A 21,115-nucleotide genomic window follows, 5' to 3' on the forward strand; every position below is an offset into this window, starting at 1 on the left:
AGTGCCTGTGGGTCCCAACCACATGCCTCTGCACTGGGCTTGCCCTTGTGTGCGCGACTCCGACGCCATCGAGTGTCACGAAGATGGCGCTCACTCAGCGTGGCGGCCCCCCAGGTGTGCGGCTTGGGTGCCTCTTAAAGGGTCTTGAAAAACATTTACTCACTTATACGTTTTAAGTTGACATCCCAATTTTTTCTTCATATATTTAAATAGATGCAAAATATACTTTCCAACACTTTCAGATAAAACTGTTCCATCACATTTTTGTTTTTAAAAAAAGTGTGGTTAAAAAATGCGTAATATAAAATCTACTCTTGAACCATTTTTAATAAAGCTCAGTAGTGTTAACTACACTCCCCTGGTTGTGTCACAGCTTAGAACTCTTTGTTTCGTGAAACTGAAACCCCTGCTCCGCATCCCTTGTCCCCAGCCCCTGGCGCCCAGCCTTCTACTCTTTGGCCGTGTGACTGCAGCCACTCCGGGGACCTCCTAGAGCGGAATCACGCCGTATTTGTCTTTCTGTGACTGGCTTATTCCCCTGAGCGTAACGTCCTTTAGGTTCATCCACGCTGTAGCCTGTATCAGGACGTCCTTCCTTTTTAGGGCGAATAATATTCGATAGTACAGACAGACGGCATTTTGTTCATCCATTTGTCCGTGGATGGACATCTGGGCTGCTTCTTTCTTTCAGCTGCTATGTTCTATCACTTGTAAGACTATCTGATAAATTGAAATCCAGTTTTGCCTTCAAATCCACCATTATTCATCTAAAAAAAACATTGACAAGCTTTTCTTTAAGGTGACAAACTTCACACTATTTCTTTTTCTTCTTCGCCTTGTCTTTCCATTCTGTGCCCCGACAGGGTGTCATCTGCATGGAATGCAGGGTTACCACCAAGGACATTTAATGACTGTCCCATTGTATTCTCTGGCTCAAAATTTAAATTTTAGCCATTTTCTTGACCCCAGTTTACAAATGTAAGTCAGTCTTCTGGATTGTTCTGACATTACAGTAAGCAACGCACAATACGTGAAACATACCGTCGGAATGTGACAAACACCTCTGCCCGAGGTCCACGTGCCGTTTCACTGGAAACACGACTCCTGGTGAGACCACCAGGCTCTTTCTCCCGTTGGTTCCTGTATGCGGTGAGTATTGCTTATTTGCTTACAGGGATGCGGGAGCCCTTTCATGACAATGGAAATTCTGCCCCCGTGACACCATGAGTCCTTCCTGCCCTTCCAAGCTGGGTGCCAACAACGGGGTGTGTTATTCTGCTCCACTGTGCTGACCACACAGGCCTGTAAATGTGTCATGCCTCTCTGTGCTGACCCGCTGGGCAGGGCACCTCAGATGCAGGACACAGAGCCCACCTTCTCTCTCAGGCAGGGAGGGGGCCTGTCCTCCCTCTGGGCTCAGGTGTACGAATACTCCTGGGAAGCTGAGGTCCGCGAAGTGACTGTTGATTGTCCTTGGTCAGTTCTCCTTGGAAGTCTTTGGGAAGCCCAGCCACGCAAACCCTCTTTGAAGACCCTGATTTAGGGAAGCTACATTTTGATTTCTCTCATGATATTTGTAATGTTGTAGATTAGAACAAAGTGGGTAGAGCCCAGGCTCCCTGTTCCTGAATCCTGGCAGGAATGAAGACAGGTCAGTCTGTTGACTAACAAACCCCTAAAGCTTGAAAATTCTCCCCCAAGAAGGAAAAAGTAGAAAACTCTGCATATGTTAATGGGCTTTGGGTGGCCCTATGAGTTTGGGGTGAGCGGAAACACGAAGAAACATTAGGAAAAGAAAAACAAATTGCAGCGGCTGTTAATGCTGGAATAGACTTACCTTCACTTTGCTGTCTGATGAGGAAGTGGTGGCTTCTGTGGGCTCTGGGGCAGCTGGGGCAGACCAATGGTGTCCCCCACACCCCTGAGTTCCCCCTGTGATGCTCTGCCCAGGGGCAGCAGGAGTGGGGACTATGGTTGAGGAGACCTATTATTTGGGCCAGAGTTTGCTTTAAGGGAGCTGCTGCCCATGGAGTGGTGGGTGTTCCCCATGGGAAGGGGCTGTGTTACACAGGAGGAGCCCCAGTGGTCCCGACTGTCATTCCTCTACGTGCCAGTGCAGCCGCATCATGTGAGCAGGACTCCGGTGATGCTCCGTCCCACTGCTGGCCTCAGATAGTAAGAAACTGGAGGCCTTGGCAATAGGGTTTTGACGGGTGGAGGTGCAGATGTGCTAGGGACTGGGGGTCTCTGTCCTCCCCCAACACTCCTGAGTGGGTGGCAACCTGGAGGGAGGCGCTGACTTTGAGGCAGGTGACTGTCCCTCTTGGGCTGCCCAATACCCTGCCTGAAGCAGGTAGATAAGTTCAGGCTGAGATACCTGCAGTCCAGGCCAAGGCCCAAAGGACATAGAAGAGGCCCCAAAACAGCAAAAGCTTGACCCTGAGTGGACCGCTGACCTGTGTTTCATTTATTCCACAGAATGGCTGAGAACACACACTGTACTGCCTGTAGGGGATGTGACAGTGACTAAGTTGTTCCCAGTCTTGGAGAGTTCAGGTTAGTGGGACAGTTGGGAGTCACAATTCCCAGCCCTGGGACCTGGCTCAGGCAGGAGTGTGGAGTGAGCCCCCAGGGAGCGCACTCTGACTGAACCCTGAGCATGAGCGTGAGAGTGTGTGAGGGGCTGTGTGTGAGCAGGATGGTGTGAGTGTGGGAGAGAGAGGGTGTGTGTGTGATAGGGACTGTGTGTCAGGGAATTTGTGAGAAGATCTATGTGGGCAACAGGGCTATTTAGGAGGGTTTCTGTGTCAGAGAGATTATGTATGTGAAAGCAACAGTGTGTGTGTGTGGGAGGGAGCATGTGTGTGAATGTGAGGGGATATGTGTGTGAGTGTGAGGGGGTATATGTGTGAGTGTGTGTGTGGTTAGGGTTAGGGTTAGGTGTGTGAATGTGAGGGGGTATGTGCGTGAGAGGGAGTGTGAGCGTCAGTATGTATGTGTGAATGTGAGAGGGTATGTGTGTGTGAGAGGGCATGTGTCTGAGGGAGTGTGTACGTGTGTGAGGGAGTATGTATGAGTGTGAAGGAGTGTGTGAATGAGGAGGGTATGTGTGTGAGGGAGTGTATGAGAGGGAGTATGTGAGTGTAAGAGAGTGTGTGAGACCAAGGAGTATGTGTGTGAGGGAGTGTGTGAGAGGGAATGTGAGGGAGTGTGTGTGTGAGGGGGTATGTGTGAGAGGGAGTGTGTGTGTGAGGAGGGTATGTGTGTGAGGGAATGTGTGTGTGAGAAGGTATATATGTGAGGGAGTGTGAGAGGGCATGTGTCTGAGGGAGTGTGTATGTGTGTGAGGGAGTATGTATGAGTGTGAAGGAGTGTGTGAATGAGGAGGGTATGTGTGTGAGGTAGTGTATGAGAGGGAGTATGTGAGTGTAAGAGAGTGTGTGAGACCAAGGAGTATGTGTGTGAGGGAGTGTGTGAGAGGGAATGTGAGGGAGTGTGTGTGTGAGGGGGTATGTGTGAGAGGGAGTGTGTGTGTGAAGAGGGTATGTGTGTGAGGAAGTGTCTGTGAGTGTGTATGTGTGTGCGTGTATATATGTGAGGGGGAATGTGTGTGTGAGAGGGGGTACTTGTGAGGAGTGTGTGTGAGGGAATGTGTGAGTGTGAGAGGGAGTGTGAGGAAGTGCGTGAGAGGGAATGTGAGTGTGAGGAGGTATGTGTGTGAGGGAGTGTGTGTGAGGAGGGTATGTGAGGGAGTGAGTGTGAGAGGGAGTGTAAGAAGGGTATGTGTGTGAGGAAGTGTGTGAGTGTGAGGAGGTATGTGTGTCAAGGGGTGTGTTTCTGTAAGACTGTGCATGTATCAGAGTGTGGCGCACATTGGAGAGCTGGATGGTGTCTGATGTCACCATTAACAAAAGCTGTGACACTACATTTACCTTTTGCCTTGGGTTGAGTCTATGGATTCCCTGCACTTGAAGAACGTTCGACTGGGGGTTCCACAGGAGGCACCATGTGCCCGTGCAGTTCTACCCCAAACCATTCTCTGAGATGGGGGCTGGAGGCACCAACCTTGGAGGTGTGGCTGGTCACAATTTCAGCTGCCACCCAGGTGCTGACATCATCTGCACTTCTCAAAAGCTGTAATAGGTACTTGTCCTGCACGTAATTGGGCAGAAATAAGCTGCAGGTTTTTGCGGACAGAGACTCGGAGGAGCTGGCTCTGGAAGAGACACAGGTGCACATCACAGCGAGGACTGTGGAGGTGGCCTTGTCCAGCCCTGGGGCTGCAGGGGGCTCTCCAGATCCACGGGGGGGGGGCAGGATGGGCTCTGCCGAGAGGGGAGGGCTTGACTCCGAGGCCGTTCATGACACCCGTGTCTCCCTTTGGCCGCGAGTGTCCACGAGACACTCAGATGAAGCCCGGAAGACCCTGCCACCAGCCATCTGTCCAAGGACTCTGGGGTGACACCCCACAGGTGAACACTCACTTGGGGATGGCCACACTTTTGTCCATGACGCCCAGGGCCCGTGAGTTTAAGAAGTGGACGGGATGGCACTTCTGGAATAATTCCTGTCAGAGATAAGGACACAGATGTTCAGGCCTCTCCCAGGGGCCTGGTGGGCAAGGCAGCATCTCTGGGGGATTCCCCATCTGCTGAGCCACGGTGATGGCAGGTAGGGTCACTGCGGTCACCATCACCACTGTCGCCTGCCGAGTGACACAGGGCCCAGGATGGCGGCGGTGTGTGGTGTGTGTGTGTGTGTGTGTCTCAGGGTGGGATGCCTGGAAAAGGGACACCTGGGGGTGGGGATCAGGGTGGCAGCGGAGGCCCCAGGAGGGAGGAGGCCCGCAGGGCGCCCTCTAGTGCTTGCGAGGTGGGAGTGTCAGGAACGCAGGAGCAGGTCGCCAGTGGGAGTGGTCTGTGTGCTGCCAGAGCGGTTCTGGAGCTTCTGGAGCGCCGTCCCCACCCGCCCCCTGCCTGTGCATCTGGCCCCATTCACTGCCCTCCACGTGTCCCTCCAGCAAACATTTGAGCACCAGAGCGTCCCTCCCCGGGACGCCCCTGCAGGTGAGCTGTGTGCAGGCCCTCGCCCTCCATCCTGGGGCCAGCGGCCCTCCAGGCTTGCTGGCCACGCGGCCCCCATCACCTGTTGCAGCAGGGTCAGCTGGCTGAAGAGCTGGTGGGTACTGTACTCGGTCAGGAAGTAGGGCCCCTTCTCGTTGGCCTTGGCATAGGGTCCGTAGAAGTCCTCGAAGAAGCAGGGCTTGGGCAGGGCAGACGCAATGGTGTACTGGCGCTCCTTGTGGTGCGGCAGTGCCAGCCCATTGCCCCGGGACAGCCTCCAGGGGAAGCTCTGCAGGGCAAGGTCAGGCTGTGCTAAAGGGGCCGTCAGTACCAGCTGGTCCCTTCCAGGTGGGCAGCCTGGTGGGGGTGGGGCAGGGGAGGACCAGGCTGGCTCCCAGCCAGGGACCTTCAGACTGGCTCGGCTAGAGCCACAGAGCAAATCCCGCCCGCCTGTGGCCGTGTTGGCTCAAGGACACCTGCCCTGGTCATTTCAGCAGGTCCCCCATGGACAGAGCCACTGAAGTTTGGGGCTGTCCCCATATATTATAGACAGGTCCCTTCAGACCCGGCCCCCATCCCAGGCCATTTCCTGACAATGGTTTCTTCCACCCAGACCTCCGGCCGGAGGGTCAGGAATGTTAGGTCATCTGAGCACCTGGCCGGGGCTCCTCTGCTGTCCTGTCCTTGTGCAGGGCGAAGAGGGGCAGGAAGTGCCAGCCTCACAGGGCTGGTGCCTGGGACTGGCAACATGGGGAGCACGTGTGTACGTGTAGGCGGGTGTGCCTGTCCGTGTGTTCACAGGCACGCGTGCGCGTGTGTGTGCATGCGCTCTGTGTGCTCTGAGCTGGGCTCAGGGGGCTGCACTGCCGGCCCGGGAGGCCCCCCCGGGAGAGGCCCCCACCTTCCGGGAGACGCCGTCTTCTGAGAGCCTCTTACAGAGGGCGTTGAGAGGTCTGGCGTCCTCCTCGGCTTCCTTGGGGTCCTCCAGGTCTGTGCCACGTGAGGTGCCCTCGGCCCGCCGGTCAGTGCCCACCTCCAGGAGGCCCAGCAGGTGCTCTGCGGAGCCGTCCAGGGGCAGGATCTGGGCAGATGCAGAGGGCGGTCACTCGCCACCCAGACAGGGCTGGCGGCTCTTACCCCCTGAGCGCGCCCGCGGAGGTGCGCGGGCTGCTCAGGTGCTCTGCCTGTGCTCACCTTGGAAGAGATGAAGTCCTCAAGCCTGCCCAGCAGCCCGGTGTTCCTAGTGAAGTCCACAGCGTAGCAGTCTTCCAGCCAGGCCTGCAGGAGGCAGAAGCTTCGCTTGTAGATCTTGGTGAAGGTTGAGCTGGGGTCCTGGTGGGCCCTGCAGGCAGAGGGGAGGAGACCTAAGCCGTGCGGGGACCTCTGCCGGCCCCGTGAGGCCTGTCTGCTGCCTTGGGCAGATGGTTGCATGTGGTCACACCGCCAAGCAAGGCGGCGTCGGTGGGGTCTGAGCGTGGCTCTGTCTTTAAGGGCTATTTGAGCCCTACCCTCCTGTCTCAGGGACGGGAGACAAACGCAGTAGCTGCACAGCTGAGCCCGGGGCTCGGCGACCTGCTGCCTCTCCTCCGCCCTGGCCCGGCGCCCAGTCCCGGAGCACCTGTCACCCGCTGCAGCCAGGGCTCGAGATGCTAGGGGTCTGGGAGACAGGGTGCGGGCACTCCGCAAGAGGTGGCCTGGGAGCTTGGCTCCACCTGTGGAGGTCTCTCCTGTGAGTCCCTGCCCCCAGGGACTTAGCTTTTGAGAAGTGCAGATGATGTCCATCTAGCCTCTCCTCCACTGACCCCAGCCCTTGGCCGCCTGTGTACTGCAGAGGAAGGCTGAGGGCTGGCTGGACCCTCCCCCATCTCCCGTAGCTGGCGGGCTTGGCACTCACCCGTCTTCCTACCCGCCCCTGCCCCCACCCTCGGCCTTCCCCCACCCTCTCTGTGTCCATTAGCATCAGTGGCCTCTCTCTGGCCTCTCTCTCCTCCTGCCACTGCTGGTTTCCTTCTCTGGGGCCCCATGTCCCCTATCCTTGCTCTTTCTTCTCCTACCAGGCTCTGCCCTCATCCTTATCAGAGTCACAGGGACCCCCTGGCCCTTCGAAGTCACTAATGAGGTGCCACGGGGTCCACCCTGTGGCTGTGTTGCCCCTTGTGGGTCCCTGGGTCCACGGCCGTACCTGGACAGGGTGCTGTTGATGCGGTCCAGTAGGAAGTGCAGGAAGTCCTGGGGCGTGCAGAAGTACCGGAAGGTGTAGAGGAACTGCTGTACGTACCCCTCCAGGAAGGCGTCGCTGGGGCGGAGAGGAGGCGGTCAGACCACAGGCACGGCTGCAGCGCGTCCTGCCGCCCTGTCGGCCCACGGCCAGCTCCTGGCGCGCAGTTTCTCCCCATGCCCGAGCAGCCAGTCCCCGGGGGGCCCGGGCAGGCCTCTCCTCCCACCAGACCTTACCTGTGCTGCAGGTAAGTGCGGGGGGCCCGGCTGCCCGCAGTCTTTGTTAGCAGTTCTGGGGTAAATGTGTGAAAGAGTGCACAGAGGTGCGTGAGGTCCGTGTGTGTGCGTGTGTACATGCGTGCCTTTGCCAGGAGGATGGCGGACAGGAGAACCACTTGGAGAAGTGGTTAAAGGTGCATGTGGGGTAGTGGTAGCGTTAGGGACTCCCAACCATGTCTGGTGGGAGGACCTTCTTTACCATCGATTTTTAAGGCACCCTCACTATCTGCTTCTAGAACCTATCCAGAAAACTGCACTGCGCGGGCAGCGACCCCAGCCCCCGAACTGGAACTCACTGAGTTAGAAATGAGAGTGGCAACTTGTGCCCCAAAGTTCTCAGTTTCTTCAGGGCAAAACCAGGTAATTGAGGGAATGAGGGTCTTTACCGTTCACTGAGCATCCCCCACCCTCAGGGGTGCCCCAGGTTAGGGGACACCATGCAAGTCATTGACTGAGTCCCAGAAACAAGAAAGGTGCATGGGTCCAGGCGAAGCCACTGGGAGGTGCTTCAGAGCAGAGATCTGGTGTCTGAAGAATGAGGGCGGCCAGCTCCCTGGTTACCCTGGGGCTCCTGTGGGCTGGGGATGCCGTGGCTGGGGTCAGGCCCAGCCTGCGAGGATAAATCACATCATGAGTGAAGGCCCTCCCCTTGTTGGAGGTACTGTGCGCGTACACACACACACACACACACACACACACACACACACACCATGTAAGAGCCCTCAACACATACACACCCATGCACGTATGCACATGCCCCCATGCACACACACCCCATTCACACTCCCACATGCACATCCCCTCACATGCACACACACACCCATGCACATATATAAACACCCCACTCACACACCCACACATGCACACGTACACCACACACACATATACATAACACAACCCATTCACACACCAGACACACATATGCACACACACACCCATGCACATACACACACACTCCACTCACACACGTGCAGACACATGCACACATACGTCTCCTGTGATCACACAGCCAGCCCTTGGTGTGTGTGTGGTATGCCCATCTTGCAAAGGGTACACCCGGGCCCCAGCTGCTGGAAGGCTCCCAGCACAGCCAGGTGCAGCCCACCGTGGGAGTTCAGGGTGCATGGCAAGAGGCTGTTGTCCTGGGAGGCCTGGGAGGCCCCTGCTCTTAGGGACTTCCCTTGTTCCCTGACAGTCCCGTGTTCTCTGCTGACACCTGACCATCAGTTCTGGGGTCACCACAGCTTCCAGCTCAAAGAAGGCCTTGGGGGCTCCCAAGTGTGTTGTGGGTCTCCCAAAGCCAAGACTGGGTGAGGCCTCCCACCACTGCCTGGGAAGGTAGTCTATACTCGACCCTGAGCTGCTGTGCCCCATGCCTGGGAATGGGCCAAGCCATCGGGTCAAGGGAACCTGCCAGAAGGTCCTGTGCCTGCGTACCAGGTGGACACGAGAGGCCCATCCACGCGGGACATGTGGCCGTGCCAATGGACAGGGTGGGCACAAGGGTGGAGGGGTCGGGTGGGGGTCCTGGGGGTCCCTGTGACCCTGGGTGTGAGGGGACTGGTCCTCCCTGCTGCAGGGTGAGCACGCACACCTTGTTTATCAGTTAGGGTGTTTGATGAACGACTGCCATGCTCATGCCCAGAGACAGTGGCTACAGAAATAATTCAATGAGCGTGCTGAGACCAACCTCCCTGGTGTCCCTGGGGAGCTAGATGATTAATGACCAGGTGTTCTGACCTGGCAAAGTGGCTGGGATCTAGGCATGTCTCTGAGGCTCTGGTGTGTAATTTTAGAAGCCCCTGGGCTGTTAATTGTGCATGGCCACATTCCCCGGCTCTCCTCCCAGCACCTGCCTGGGCGCACCTGAGTCTCCAGGTGCAGGTCCAGCCAAGAGCTTGGCAAAGGAGGCAAATGGCAGGTGACACAGGCCGTTTAAAGTTCTGATGAAAACAGTTTTTAAATTAAAAAAAGTATTAACCCATCTCAGATGAGGGAAGGCAGAGACTTTCCTCACCTCATTCACTTCCTGGGGGACCTCTTTTTTTCTGTCTCCCTTTTGCTTTCAAAAGGGATGAAGGGGTCCAGGGGATCCCACAGACCCGCCTCCCCACTTGGGGCACGGGCAGCCGCACCTGGAGTAGAGGTACGCCATGAGCCCCAGAGGGGTGCCGGCCTGCAGGACACGGGCCTTGCTCTGCTTGCCGCCGCGCGGGTGCTTGCTGACGTTGTAGAAGATGAGGGACGAGGACTCGTCCAGGGGGCTGAAATCCAGCGTGTCGCAGTGGGCCGCCGAGATGTTCACGATCACGGGCAGGGCGCAGGGCTCCAGGCCCCACCGCTCCGCGTACATGACCTGTGTGTGCGGGAGACGCGAGCTGCCTCCGTCTGGTCGGCCTGCTGCCTGCAGGTGCTGGCAGGCCCCGGGGCTGGGTCACCCTGCTACTGATCCCGGGGGTGGGCAGGGATCGGGCAGACTTGCCTGCAGGTACTTCTTGACCAGTCCCAGGAACTGCACTTTGCACTTCATTTCTTCCAGCTGCCCCCTCAGTTTGGACAACATGGTCTTCACCTCGGAGCCTGGGGGTGGGCAGAGTTGGCACAAGGCAGGCCCCAGCCCCCCGGCCCCTGGGAGTGCCTCTGTCCAGCCCCGTGCTACCTTTACTGCGCTTCTCCTTCTGCAGGAGCTTCTGGTAGAACTTCAGCGTCTTCCGGTAGTTCCTCTTCTCTATCAGGAGCTGCTGCTCCAGCTCCTGGCCAGGACAGAGCCCATGAGCCCGGCAAGCCGGTGCCCCACCCCGCGCCCCACGCTTTCCCGGCCTGCTCTCGGAAGGCGGCCTCCCCGCAGTGCCTGCACAGAACCAGAGCGCAGGACACATCCCACGCAGGGACACCAGGGTTCCTACGGGACCTCACGGGGATGCTGTCGTCCAGGCACAGAAACAGTATCTGCGTGCGCCACGGGGGACGTGAATTCCAACAAGGAGGGGACTAGGAAACGCCAAGGGAAACCTCGCTGAAGCGGGGGGAGGAGGCTAGCAGGGAGCGCCACTCTCAGTGAACAGCAGAGCCAGCAGGGACCTGCAGCTGGACACACTGCTCTACCTCGTGTGGACTGGGAAGGTTTCCTCCTGCCCTGGCAACAGCCCAGCCAATGAGAGACGCTCACGGCCCAGCCAATGAGAAGCCATTACTCTTGCAGCTGCCATTTTCCTCCAATGGACTTTTAGTTTACAACAGGTTCCCCGACACCCCCCATAAAAGAGCCTCCTCTTTGTCCCCAGGTCTCCCCTGTGGTTTTGCCCTAGTTTTCTTTTGTATTGCAATTCTCTGCTTTCCTGAATAAACCGTTTTTCTGGTAAAGTAACTGTTTTATTAGGAAGTCAACAGAACTGGTGCACAAGGTACCTCAGTAAATTGGTATTTGCAAAGTACATGCCATTGAGTCACTTAAAACAATGAAGGCAGAAAACGCTGAGGCAGCTAGTAGCCTGTCCCAGCTTCTCGACCGTCCCCCACCCCAGGAAAGCCAGGCCCCCAGCACAAGGAGAGGGTTGGGGTGCAGGGGGTGCAGGGGCCAGCAGTTTGGGCCCCGCCCCGGCCCACCGAGGGGATGCCCTTTTGGAGAGGTGTCCAGGACCACTTCTGGCTGGTTGGGGGCGGGGGGCTGGCCTGCACTTCAGGCCCCCTTGGCCCCCTTTGGCCCCCCAGCCCGGCTGAGGGCCCTGCTGCCCCGTGAGGCCCCTGCAGGACCCCCATGTGACCGCGTCCCTGCACCTGGGGCACTGCGTCCCTGCACCTGGGCCCTTGTGGGTGGGGACCCCACCTGAGGCCTGGCCGTCCGGCTTGCGTGGCTGCCCCCGAGGGACTCCTGCGCGGACGCCCTGCCACAGACTCAGGCTGGTTAGCCCCTGTTCCCTCCGGGCCCCTCAGCCATGCTGCTCGGGGACAGCGGCCAACCCGCGTGTCCACTGCAGCCCGAGGGCAGTCCAGAGAGCCACGGTGCCAGCGGGGGTTCCTCAGCGTCATGGTTTGTGAGGATGGTCAGCAACAGGGCTCCCAGCTCCCTCCTGGCATGTGCCAGGAGGGTCCACAACCTTGCTTGGCGGGGTGGGGGGCATTTCACCCAGCTCTGTCCTCCCATTGGGACTGTCTGGGTTCTTCTCTCACCGGGAGGGAGCAGGAAAGCTTCGACAGTAGGGCAGGCTCAGGGCAGAGAGTGTTAGAAACGACCAGAATCCAGACATGGCTCCTCTGTTCAAGAAAGAGGCGGACAGACGCAGCCTGACTCACTGCCCCCTCCCTGTGGGGCCCTGGGCTGAGGAGGGGTGTGCTTCTGGACCTGGAACCTGGCAGGTCCCTGCGAGGAGACATTGCTTGAGCTCCCCCGGGTCTCCAACTGTGGCTCTGAGGTTGCCTTTTCCTGAGGGAGGAGGACAGGGGTGTGGGGTGGGCACAGTTAGGGCCAGGAACCAGAGGAAGGGGCAGAGGCCCAGGGATCGCTCAGACTCGCAGGGAAATAACTTCCTGTTAACTGGGCTCAAGGTGGCCCCAGGGTCTTGAAATGGCCACACTGACAGGAGTCTTAATCTGAAAGCCAAATACACTCTGGTCTTCATTTGGGCACATCTAATCAGCTCAAACCCAAACAAGCTTTCCCCTAATCTCCTCTAACTACAACAAGGTACTTTGCTTTGTTGGTAGCATTTATTTCTGTACGATTTTGTGAAATTAAAAATGCCGGTGGTGTTTTTATTTAAATATTTGAATCCCCTCTATCTGGTGGTTTTACTGAAAAGGTGGTTCACGTGGCTGTCTTCTTCCTTGTGCCGCTATTTTAACAGCGGGGTAGCAGAGAGACACGCCAGATGGTAGGAACCTCCAGGCCCGGGGCAGCTGTGGGGCAGGGGCTGTGCCTGGTGTTGGGGACATGGTGCAGACTGAACGCAGAACCACCTCCCTCTGCCGCGTCTCGGTTGTTAAATCAGGTCCCCTAGGGCCTCCTAGGTCCTTCTCCAGCTGGGCCACGAAAAAGCTGCAGGGGAAGGGTGTCCCACACTGGGACGGCAGGCTGTCTCTCTCCATGGAAACAGGCGTGGAGAAAGTTGATTTCCACCACAGCGAGATCCCCACGTGAGGCAGACGCTTTGGGAGGACGCCTGCTGGTCGCAGCTCGTGCGGCCCCAAAGCTTCTGGGACATCTTTCGGCTGGGACTGTGCGTGAGGAATGTGGCTCTGACGTCACACAGTCTGGCTCCAAACCTGCCTCCCCAACTTGTCGGCCCGAGAACCCATCGCCGGTCGCCAGGGTGGGGGACAGATGAGCCCCCAGGGTGTATGGGGCAGAATGCGTGTGCAGGACCTGCGTGTGCCCCCAACATGGGAGCCACAGGCCGTGTGTGGCGGCTCTAGGACTAAAAGGACATGCAAATGTCAACTCCGCTGTCTTGTGGACCACACCTCAAGTGCTCAGCCACACACGGCTGCTGGTTACCCGGCGGATGGCACCGATCTGGACGGTCGTCACTGAGGACAGTCCCGGGGGGATGGCACAGACCCTGACAGCACACACGCAGTGGCCCCCCACAGCTGGGTGCCCAGACGGACTCATCCTCTGCCCTCGGGAGGTCTGGCTGGAGCGGGGCTGAGTGTCTCTGCAGTCCCATCCACGCATGCTCCTCTGTGATCCTGGCTGGCTGGCTGGATCTTTCTTTTTCTTTCTTTCTTTTATTTTTATTTTTTTTTAAAGATTTTACTTATTTATTTGGGCGCCTGGGTGGCTCAGTCGGTTGAAGTCTGCCTTTGGCTCAGGTCATGATCCCGGGGTGCTGGGATGGAGCTCTGCATCGGGCTCCGGGCTCCTTGGGGAGCCTGCTTCTCCGTCTCCCTCCGCCTGCCGCTCACTCCCCCTGCTTGTGCTCGCTCTCTCTGTCGAATAAATAAAATCTTAAAAAAAATATTTTATTTATTTATTTGAGAGAGTGAGCACAGAGAGAGAGAGAGGGAGAAGCAGACTTGCCACCGAACAGAGAGCTGGACACGGGGCTCCATCCCAGGACCGTGAGATCATGACCCAAGCCAAAGGCAGCCGCTTAACCAACAGACGCACCAGGCGCCCCTGATCCTGGCTTTCTGAAGACGCCATGACCCTGGCTGACACGCCCCAAAGCCTGAAGACGGGAAGGACTGCCCTTAGCCCTGCATTCCAGGGCTCTCCTTTTGTGTAGCTCAGGGCTGCCGTAGGGAGAGCACCCTGTGAGGCCATCGCCCCCTCGCACACTTGTCCAGACGCTGATACAGACCCCCCCCCCCCCAGAAGGCCGATGGGATGCGCCTGTTTCCCACTGGAACAGGGCTCACACAGACTGAAGGACCGTTTTGACTGATTTTAAAACTAAATCTATGTGAACTAAACTCCACGCAAGGCGGGATGATGGAGAAGACACACGCGAGCGGGGCAGCACCACAGCCGACGCGGACTGGCGAGGTCTAAATAAAATACTTAGGATCCTTTGCGTTGAGGTGTTTCCCTGGCCTAACCCAACGAAGGGTTTTCCGCACAGAATTACGAGAAGTAAACGCGAATGATCTGAGGCAGAGCCTCACACAGAGGCTCTCGATGGCCACGGGCCTGAAAGCTGGCCAGTACTGGGGACAAAGAGCACCACAGGCGGAAGGAAGCCAGAAACCAGAACTTGTAGACAGAGAGAGACAAGAGGGATGGACCGAAATCAGCACCATTCACCCAAATACTGAAAGCAAAGCCTGTCTTAACAGCAAGTGAAGGGCAACAAAGCACTTGGGCGCCGGCTTCACAGCCTGGGGCGCCTGTGGTACGGGCGCCACGAGGCGTGGGCACGCAGCCCGCACTCACGGCAGGTGCACGGGGCACGTCGGCACGCGCTCGGTGACGCACGGAGACAACACGATGCCCTCCAGCCGCTCCGCCCACCCAATGCCTGGGCCTGCTTCACACTCGCTGGGTTTGGGTAGCAAATGTGAAAGTGTGTCCAAAAGTTGTTTTACACCTTTCGAGTTTGCCCGAGGCTCCTGTTTTGAAACAGACGCAGGGGGTTCTCAAAGGGAAACGTGGAACCTTGGCCGGCCTGGTCCAGCCCACCCACGGTGCAGACGAGGGTGCGGGAAACTCACCTGTCTGCATTCCGGTTCCAGGAGCGATGTCTTCCCAGGTGAGCAGGAACAAAAGGGAAAACAAAGTCACTCTGGGTCACTCCACAGTGTCCCTCAGACCACCCGCCTCCCCCCGACTGTGTCCTGCAGGAGCCACCGCAGAGTGTGGGACCGAGCCCCAGTTTCAGAGATGGGAGGCCCAGGGCACCTTGTCCCAACCACAGGGTTATGGTCCAGAGAAGAGCAGGCACTGGTCGCCAGCACTCTTTTGGTCTGAGCTGGTCTCTGTGCCTGCTTTCAAGAACAGCCCGAGTATGGTGCAGGGGTGACCCGGGCTCACCAGTGGGTGTGTCCCCCTGCAAGGGGCTGCCACCCCGAGGAGAGCACAGGATTGAGGAAAGGGCCCCGTCAGCCTACACCAGGCGCTCGCACACGCAAGAGCCACCCTCTGCAGTGCTGGAAACAGGGCAGTCTGTCCATAGCCGTCCATCATAAAGACGGGACTACAGTCAGCAGGCGTGACCTGTGAGGTCAGAGGATGACCTATGACATTGGAGGACACATCTGGACTCTTAGCATCCCCCCTTCCCCACAACTGTTGGGATTAAGCTGTTGGGAAAGCCAGTGTGGACACAGTGAGCTGCCTCTAAAAGGGCCACACCCTCCGTTACTGGAGGCATGGGCACCCCCTGGCCTCCCCGTTCCCAGGTCAGTGGGGCTCCTGTCTCCTGGTCCAGCTGAGGCCAGAGTAACAGGAAGGCGGTAGAGTGGTGTGCACGGGATGAGGGCAAAGGAAACCGCGGCGATGCTGCCTGTCTCTTCCCTGTTCACTTAGACTCCGCTAGAATGACATGCGCTAGCGTTAGTTGAAGTTCCCAAGGCCAATGATCATCCCTCTCCCCCTTTTTTTGTTCTCAACTATTTTTTTAAAGGACTTATTTACTTATTTAGAGAGAGAACACTCGAGTGCAGTGGGGAGAAGCACAGGGAGAGAGAGTCCCGAGCAGACTCCCTGCTGAACGTGGAGCCCAACGCGGGGCTCGATCTCACAACCTGAGATCATGACCCAAGCTGAAACCAAGAGTCGGGTGCTTGCTTAACTGACGACACCGCCCAGGCGCCCGCTCTCAGCTAGTTTTTAAATTTTTATTTTGAAAATTTTTTTGTGACAAAATATACATAACATAAAATTTACCATTTTAACCATTTTTCATCATACTGTTCAGTGGCATGAAGCACATTCACCCCCACCCTCCACGTCCATCTTACAAAAGGGAAGCTCTGTCCCCATCAAGCCCCCATCCCCTCCCCCTGCGCGGTCTCTGGGAACACGGCAGCTCCGAGGACCTCACGGAGGTCCTGGTCCTTCCGTGTCTGGCTTTCACGCAGCATCGGGCCCTCGGGGCTCCTCCACGCGGGAGCGGGTGCCAGCCTGTCCCACTGTGCGTATTCTCCATCTCTGTCCACCCATCCACTGATGGGTACTTGGGCTGCTCCCACCTCCTGGCTGCCGTGAACCCTGAGTGCAAACGGCTCTCGGAGTCCCTGCTCTCAGCTCTTTGGGGTAGACACCCAGAGGTGGACTTGCTGACTTCCATGGTAAATCTAGGCTTAATTTTTGGAGGAAACTCCAGAGTGGCTGCACCATTCTGCATTCCCACCAGCCATGCACGAGGGCTCCGGTTTCTCCGCATCTCACCAACACAATATTTTCTTCCTTAAACTGGGTAAGGGCCACAGTACCGTGTGTGAGGTGGTGTCTCACTGTGGTTCTGATCTGCTTTGCCCTGATGACCAGTGAGGCTGAGCACCTTTCGGGAGCTTTGGGCTGTTTGTGTAACTTCTTTGGAGAGATATCCATGCAAGTCCATCAGCCCCTCTTCACTGGGGTCTTGGGTGGTTGCTGTTGTGTCCCCTATACACTCTGGAGATTAAACCTTTCTCAGATATGTGATTTGCAGATGTTTCCCCTCTGTTGACGACGTCCTTTGACGCACAGAAGATTTGCATTTTGATTGAGGACAGTTTCTCCATTCTTACTTCTGTTGCCTGTGCTTTTGGTGTTGTGTCCAAGAAATCGTTTCCACGTCCAGTGTTGCAAAGCTTCTCCCGTTTTCTTCTATGAGTTTTATAATTTTAGCTCTAATGTTTAGGTCTCCGATGTTTCAGTTAATTTCTGGAATTGGCCTACGGTACAGGCCCGACTTCATCTTTTTGCAGGTCACACCCCGTTTTCTCAGTGCCACGTGTTGTGAAGACTGTCCTCTGCCCGCTGGCCGGTCTTGGAAGTTTGTCAAAAATTATGTCCTCACGGGCTTACTTCTGGGCTCTCCAATCTGTCCCGCCGGTCTCTAAGTCTGTCCTCACGCTGGGACCACACTGTGTTGACAACGGTAGCTCCATGGCAAGTTTGAAATCTGAAGTGTGAGACATCCGCTTTTGTGTGGCTAGTTGAGGTCCCTTGAGATTCTGAATTTTAGGATGGCTTTTTCTGTTTCTTCGAAAACCATCATTGGGCCGTTGCTCTTCTCAGCTCAGCGGTGTGGAGCAGCACGGATGTGCGGATGCCTCACTCTCGGAGCTGGAGGATGGTTCTGTGTTCCTTCTTTTGCTTCTCCAACCGCCCCAGCTCTGGCTGCCGGGGGTCCCGCAGCTGGTCCTCTGATCTTCGACGTGCCCCATCATGTGTTCTTGATCACGTCCTCACTTTCTGGCACGAGATGGTCCCGGCTCGTCGTCACAGGTCTTGCCTCCTCCCAGGGCCCGTGATTTCTCCCAGGAGCCCTGGTCCCTTTGACTGGAGGACGGCCCTGGAACCAGGACCCTGGCACAGGCTCTCACTGCTTCCAGGCCCTCAGCGACACAACTAGGAAATGCGCGGAGTGTATTTCAGGGAAGCGTTTTAGTTCCTCATCGCTCCCTCGGCAACCACATCACGGCACTCACAGTGATGGACGCTGGAGCCTCAGGACCCTCCAACACCAGGACAGCCCTGATCTACGCCTGGTTACGAGCCCTGTCACGCGCTGTGGCCCCATCGCTGGTCCCACAATGGGCAGTATGGTGTGGCTTTCTGCCTCTTGTAGTCTGATGGTTTTCCACTTCCAGGAAAGGCCATTGCAGGTGGAAAGCCAGTGCTGCTGGGGTGAGAACATCCAGCAACTCCGAGTAAGCTTCATGTGTGCAAACACACATCACAGAAAAGCAAGTGGGGGCGAGGTCTGCAGGCCCCCAAGGGGAAGGAAGGCGACGGTCAGGGGCTGGGAGCCCCCGACTCTGACGCGGCGGCACAGAGCTTCCACGTGGTCCAATCGGAGGAGCCCTGACAGCCTACATGGGGACACCCTCTGTGCCAGGGCCCCACGGGAGGCTCCTGCCAGGCTCTGAAGTCTGGTGCCTGCGATGGCACATGTAGGGGACCACAGCACGAAGCCGTGAGGAACAGGGAGAGTCCACAGGGCGTGGCCCCCATCCTCCCATGTGCAGGCCGGGAGCAGGGCCCTGCTCTCTTTCCAGCTTGAGCCTGAGCACGAACGCGAAGTTCAGGCAGTGGCAGGAGGTGAACGATGCGGGGGAGCCCTGGGGGAAGGTTCAGACAGTGCCGTCCGGGCTGGGGGACATAGCGTTTCTGTGGCTTCTGCTTGGAGGCCAGAGGGAGTAAGCCATGCAGGGCGGGTAGAGGCGCTGGGAACAGGACGCCCGAGCACTGACGGGGTCCTTCCCGTCTTCTGTCCTGGAGAGTCAGGCCTTGTGCATTAAGGCCCGAGTGGGAGCTCCTGGTCACGGGAGGAAGGCTGCAGCCCAGGTCCCAGGTCCAGGGACTCTTGGTCACTTGGGAGTGGGGCCTGCAGCCCAGGTCAGAGCCGCTGGGTACGGGGGGCAGGTGCCCAGTGGTGGGGGCAGCAACCATGAGTCCAGAGCTCTGCAGGGTGCCCTCATCCAGGGGCTGCCTGGCTGGCCACTCTCAAGTTTGTGGGTTCCTCTCACCCTGCTGACCAGGGAGAGGCCTAGGCTGCTCTGGCTGGGATGGTGCAGGAGGGACGCTGCCCACCAGAGAAGCCCAGGCTAGATGACCCCAGGGTCCGGACGGAACCTGGGCAAGGCACGTATGGTGTCTTCTCATCTCAGTGCTGCCGCCCGAGGAACAAGAGTCTGCCTGGGAGGAGGGGGCTCACCTGCCTGCCCCCACCAGAGACACAGCCCGAGGCCAGCTGTGGTGGCCAGTACAAGGTGACCTCCTGTTAACTGGCGCCCACGAGCCCAGCTAACAGTGAGAAAGGCCATGTCCTACCCCAGATGTGGAGGACACACCCAGATGAGCACAACGCTCCCGTGGGAGGACGCACGGGGAAGGTGTCCAGACCAGCACGGGGTCACTGGTGGCAGGTGGGGGTGCCCAGGAGTGGGACGCAGGGAGGGGCTCTGTGCGCAACCCCCCACCACCTGAGTGACCGGGAGCTCCCGCTGCAACGCGGGACTCGTTGCCCAGGGCGCCTCTGTGGCCACAGTACCCCCTTCCCCAACACCGCCAGCAGCGGACGGCAGCCCAGGACTCACCGGGCTCTGGGCGTCCACGTCAGCGGCCCCGCCGGCTTTCTGCCTCGCCAGCTCCTTCACGTAGCTGAAGACGTCGGCGCCGAAGCAGTCTGCCTCATAGAAGGCGCTGCACCACCCGGGGCTGCAGCTCTGCAGCTCGGCCGGGCTGGGGTGCACAGCCAGGCCCCCCTCCTTGGGCCTGGCCAGCTGGGCCACCGCCTCGGGGCCCAGGCCCCCTCCCTGCTGCCCGTGCTCTCCGGCCTCTGGCTGCTGTTCCCGCTCGGCTTTGACTGACTTCTGAGGCCGGAATCCAACCTCAAAGTTCCCCCGTGAGAGCTCGTCGGCGTCCACCTCGGACAGCGAGGGGGGCGGGCAGGGGGCTCGGCTGACGCGCACAGTGGTCGGTTTCTCCTTCCCTGCACGGGAGAGGAGGATTCCACTTGGAACTCTAGTTCATGTGGCAGAATCCATCACTAATTGTTTACGGAGAGGCTGCTCGTGCTCAGTCAGGGACGTGAGGCCCCTCGGGACAGCCAGGTGCCCCCCTGCTGCTCTAGGGGGCCCAATAGGGTCCTGAGGGTTCAGGGCCGTGTTCCTGCTTCCCAGGAGGGCCCCCCAGATCCCCTCCCAAACACAGGCTGTCCCATGGGGCCGGAGTCCAGAGCGGAGACGCCCGGGGTTGTGAACCGCTTGTGCAGAGATGAGCACAAGGGACCGAGGGGCCGAGGGGCTCACTGGGCACAGTCACTTGGCTCTTAAACTTCCTGTGGCATGCACGCGGTAGAAAGGGTGGGATGAGGGTCCTCGCCACCTGCTCCAATGGCCATCATACGTGTGATCATAGTCATGCAACCTGATTCCTAAAACCATGTCCCACTCAGACCAGATTTCGTGAGATTACAAAGATTTCAGTTATCTTGGAGCCCTGCGCTAACATTCCAGGAAATAAGCCTCAGAGTCTTTAAATGGCATGTGTTTCCAGGAAAGATGCAAAGATTTCCCCATCACCAAGCTGTCAGCTGGTGATTCTAGGAAGGAGAAGTGGCCTCCCAGCCCCCAGCCCCCGGTCCACTGGGCTCCAGCTCACCCCCCACCTGCTGGCCTGGGAGAGCCCCCTTCACAGCACAGAGTCCCCAAGGGAGGACAAGCCCCGCTCTGGGGACTGAGGGAAGCCTCTCCTGTAAGAGGGTCAACATGGACCCCGCCGTGGAGAGTTCTTGCCCCCATAGCCCATGTCCCTTACCCGCTCCATGCAGCGATGGCCTTTTGCTGGACAGTGAGCAGCCACTTAGGGTGCTGGTCGCGCTGCCCTCGGGCTGTGACCCAGCCTCCTCTGAAGCACTGCCATCAGAAGGAAGGATATTGCAGGGACCCCCATGGCCCCCCGCCCCTTGGCCCCTCCCCACAACACTGCAGCTCCCTGCACTGACTCCAGCAAGAAACTTTCGGTGGATGTGGAGAAGCCCCAGAGCTCACCCCAATGTTAATGCATGCTGAGGCTGAGGTGGGGGCAGGCCAGCGACCCCGCCCTGGCACCCCCGGACACATACCACTTTACAGAGGCCCCATCCATGCTTCCCCAGGACACCCCGACCTCAGGCCACAGGCTGGCACAGAACACCCTCCATCCACAGTAATTAAGGGGCCCAAATAATTGGCACAGGGCTTTCCAGGTATTCATTTCTGGAGGTCCCCAGACGGCCCTTCTCCACACGACCAGGACACGCGGAGTGAGGGAGCAGGTGGGGTACTCATCTGGGCGCTCTGTTGCCTTGTTTGCACAGGCAGGGAGCACTGCAAGGTGCCCCACAGCTCCCACAGCTCCCACGGCAAATGCTAAGTGACCCCGTCCTACCTGCCCGGTGGGGCCACTGGAGGCAGATGGGGCT

At 58.0% G+C, this 21,115-nt stretch overlaps 1 protein-coding gene across 1 annotated transcript in view; it reads right to left on the reverse strand.

Moving 5' to 3' along the window:
- The window catches only part of KNDC1 (kinase non-catalytic C-lobe domain containing 1), a 62,714-nt gene that overhangs the window by 3,690 nt on the left and 37,909 nt on the right, over positions 1-21,115 (reverse strand). Inside the window, exons 16-27 of the mRNA XM_048219226.2 lie at positions 20,470-20,567; positions 19,248-19,642; positions 14,712-14,741; positions 10,219-10,312; positions 10,042-10,139; positions 9,695-9,915; positions 7,246-7,359; positions 6,258-6,405; positions 5,965-6,144; positions 5,146-5,352; positions 4,485-4,567; positions 4,066-4,216 (exon numbers count right to left, since the gene is read on the reverse strand). Coding sequence (XP_048075183.1) covers positions 4,066-4,216; positions 4,485-4,567; positions 5,146-5,352; positions 5,965-6,144; positions 6,258-6,405; positions 7,246-7,359; positions 9,695-9,915; positions 10,042-10,139; positions 10,219-10,312; positions 14,712-14,741; positions 19,248-19,642; positions 20,470-20,567 — 1,819 coding nt within the window. The remainder of the gene's footprint in view (positions 1-4,065; positions 4,217-4,484; positions 4,568-5,145; positions 5,353-5,964; positions 6,145-6,257; positions 6,406-7,245; positions 7,360-9,694; positions 9,916-10,041; positions 10,140-10,218; positions 10,313-14,711; positions 14,742-19,247; positions 19,643-20,469; positions 20,568-21,115) is intronic.

The sequence above is a fragment of the Ursus arctos genome, unplaced genomic scaffold (assembly GCF_023065955.2).
Source record: "Ursus arctos isolate Adak ecotype North America unplaced genomic scaffold, UrsArc2.0 scaffold_7, whole genome shotgun sequence".
Taxonomy (NCBI): domain Eukaryota; kingdom Metazoa; phylum Chordata; class Mammalia; order Carnivora; family Ursidae; genus Ursus; species Ursus arctos.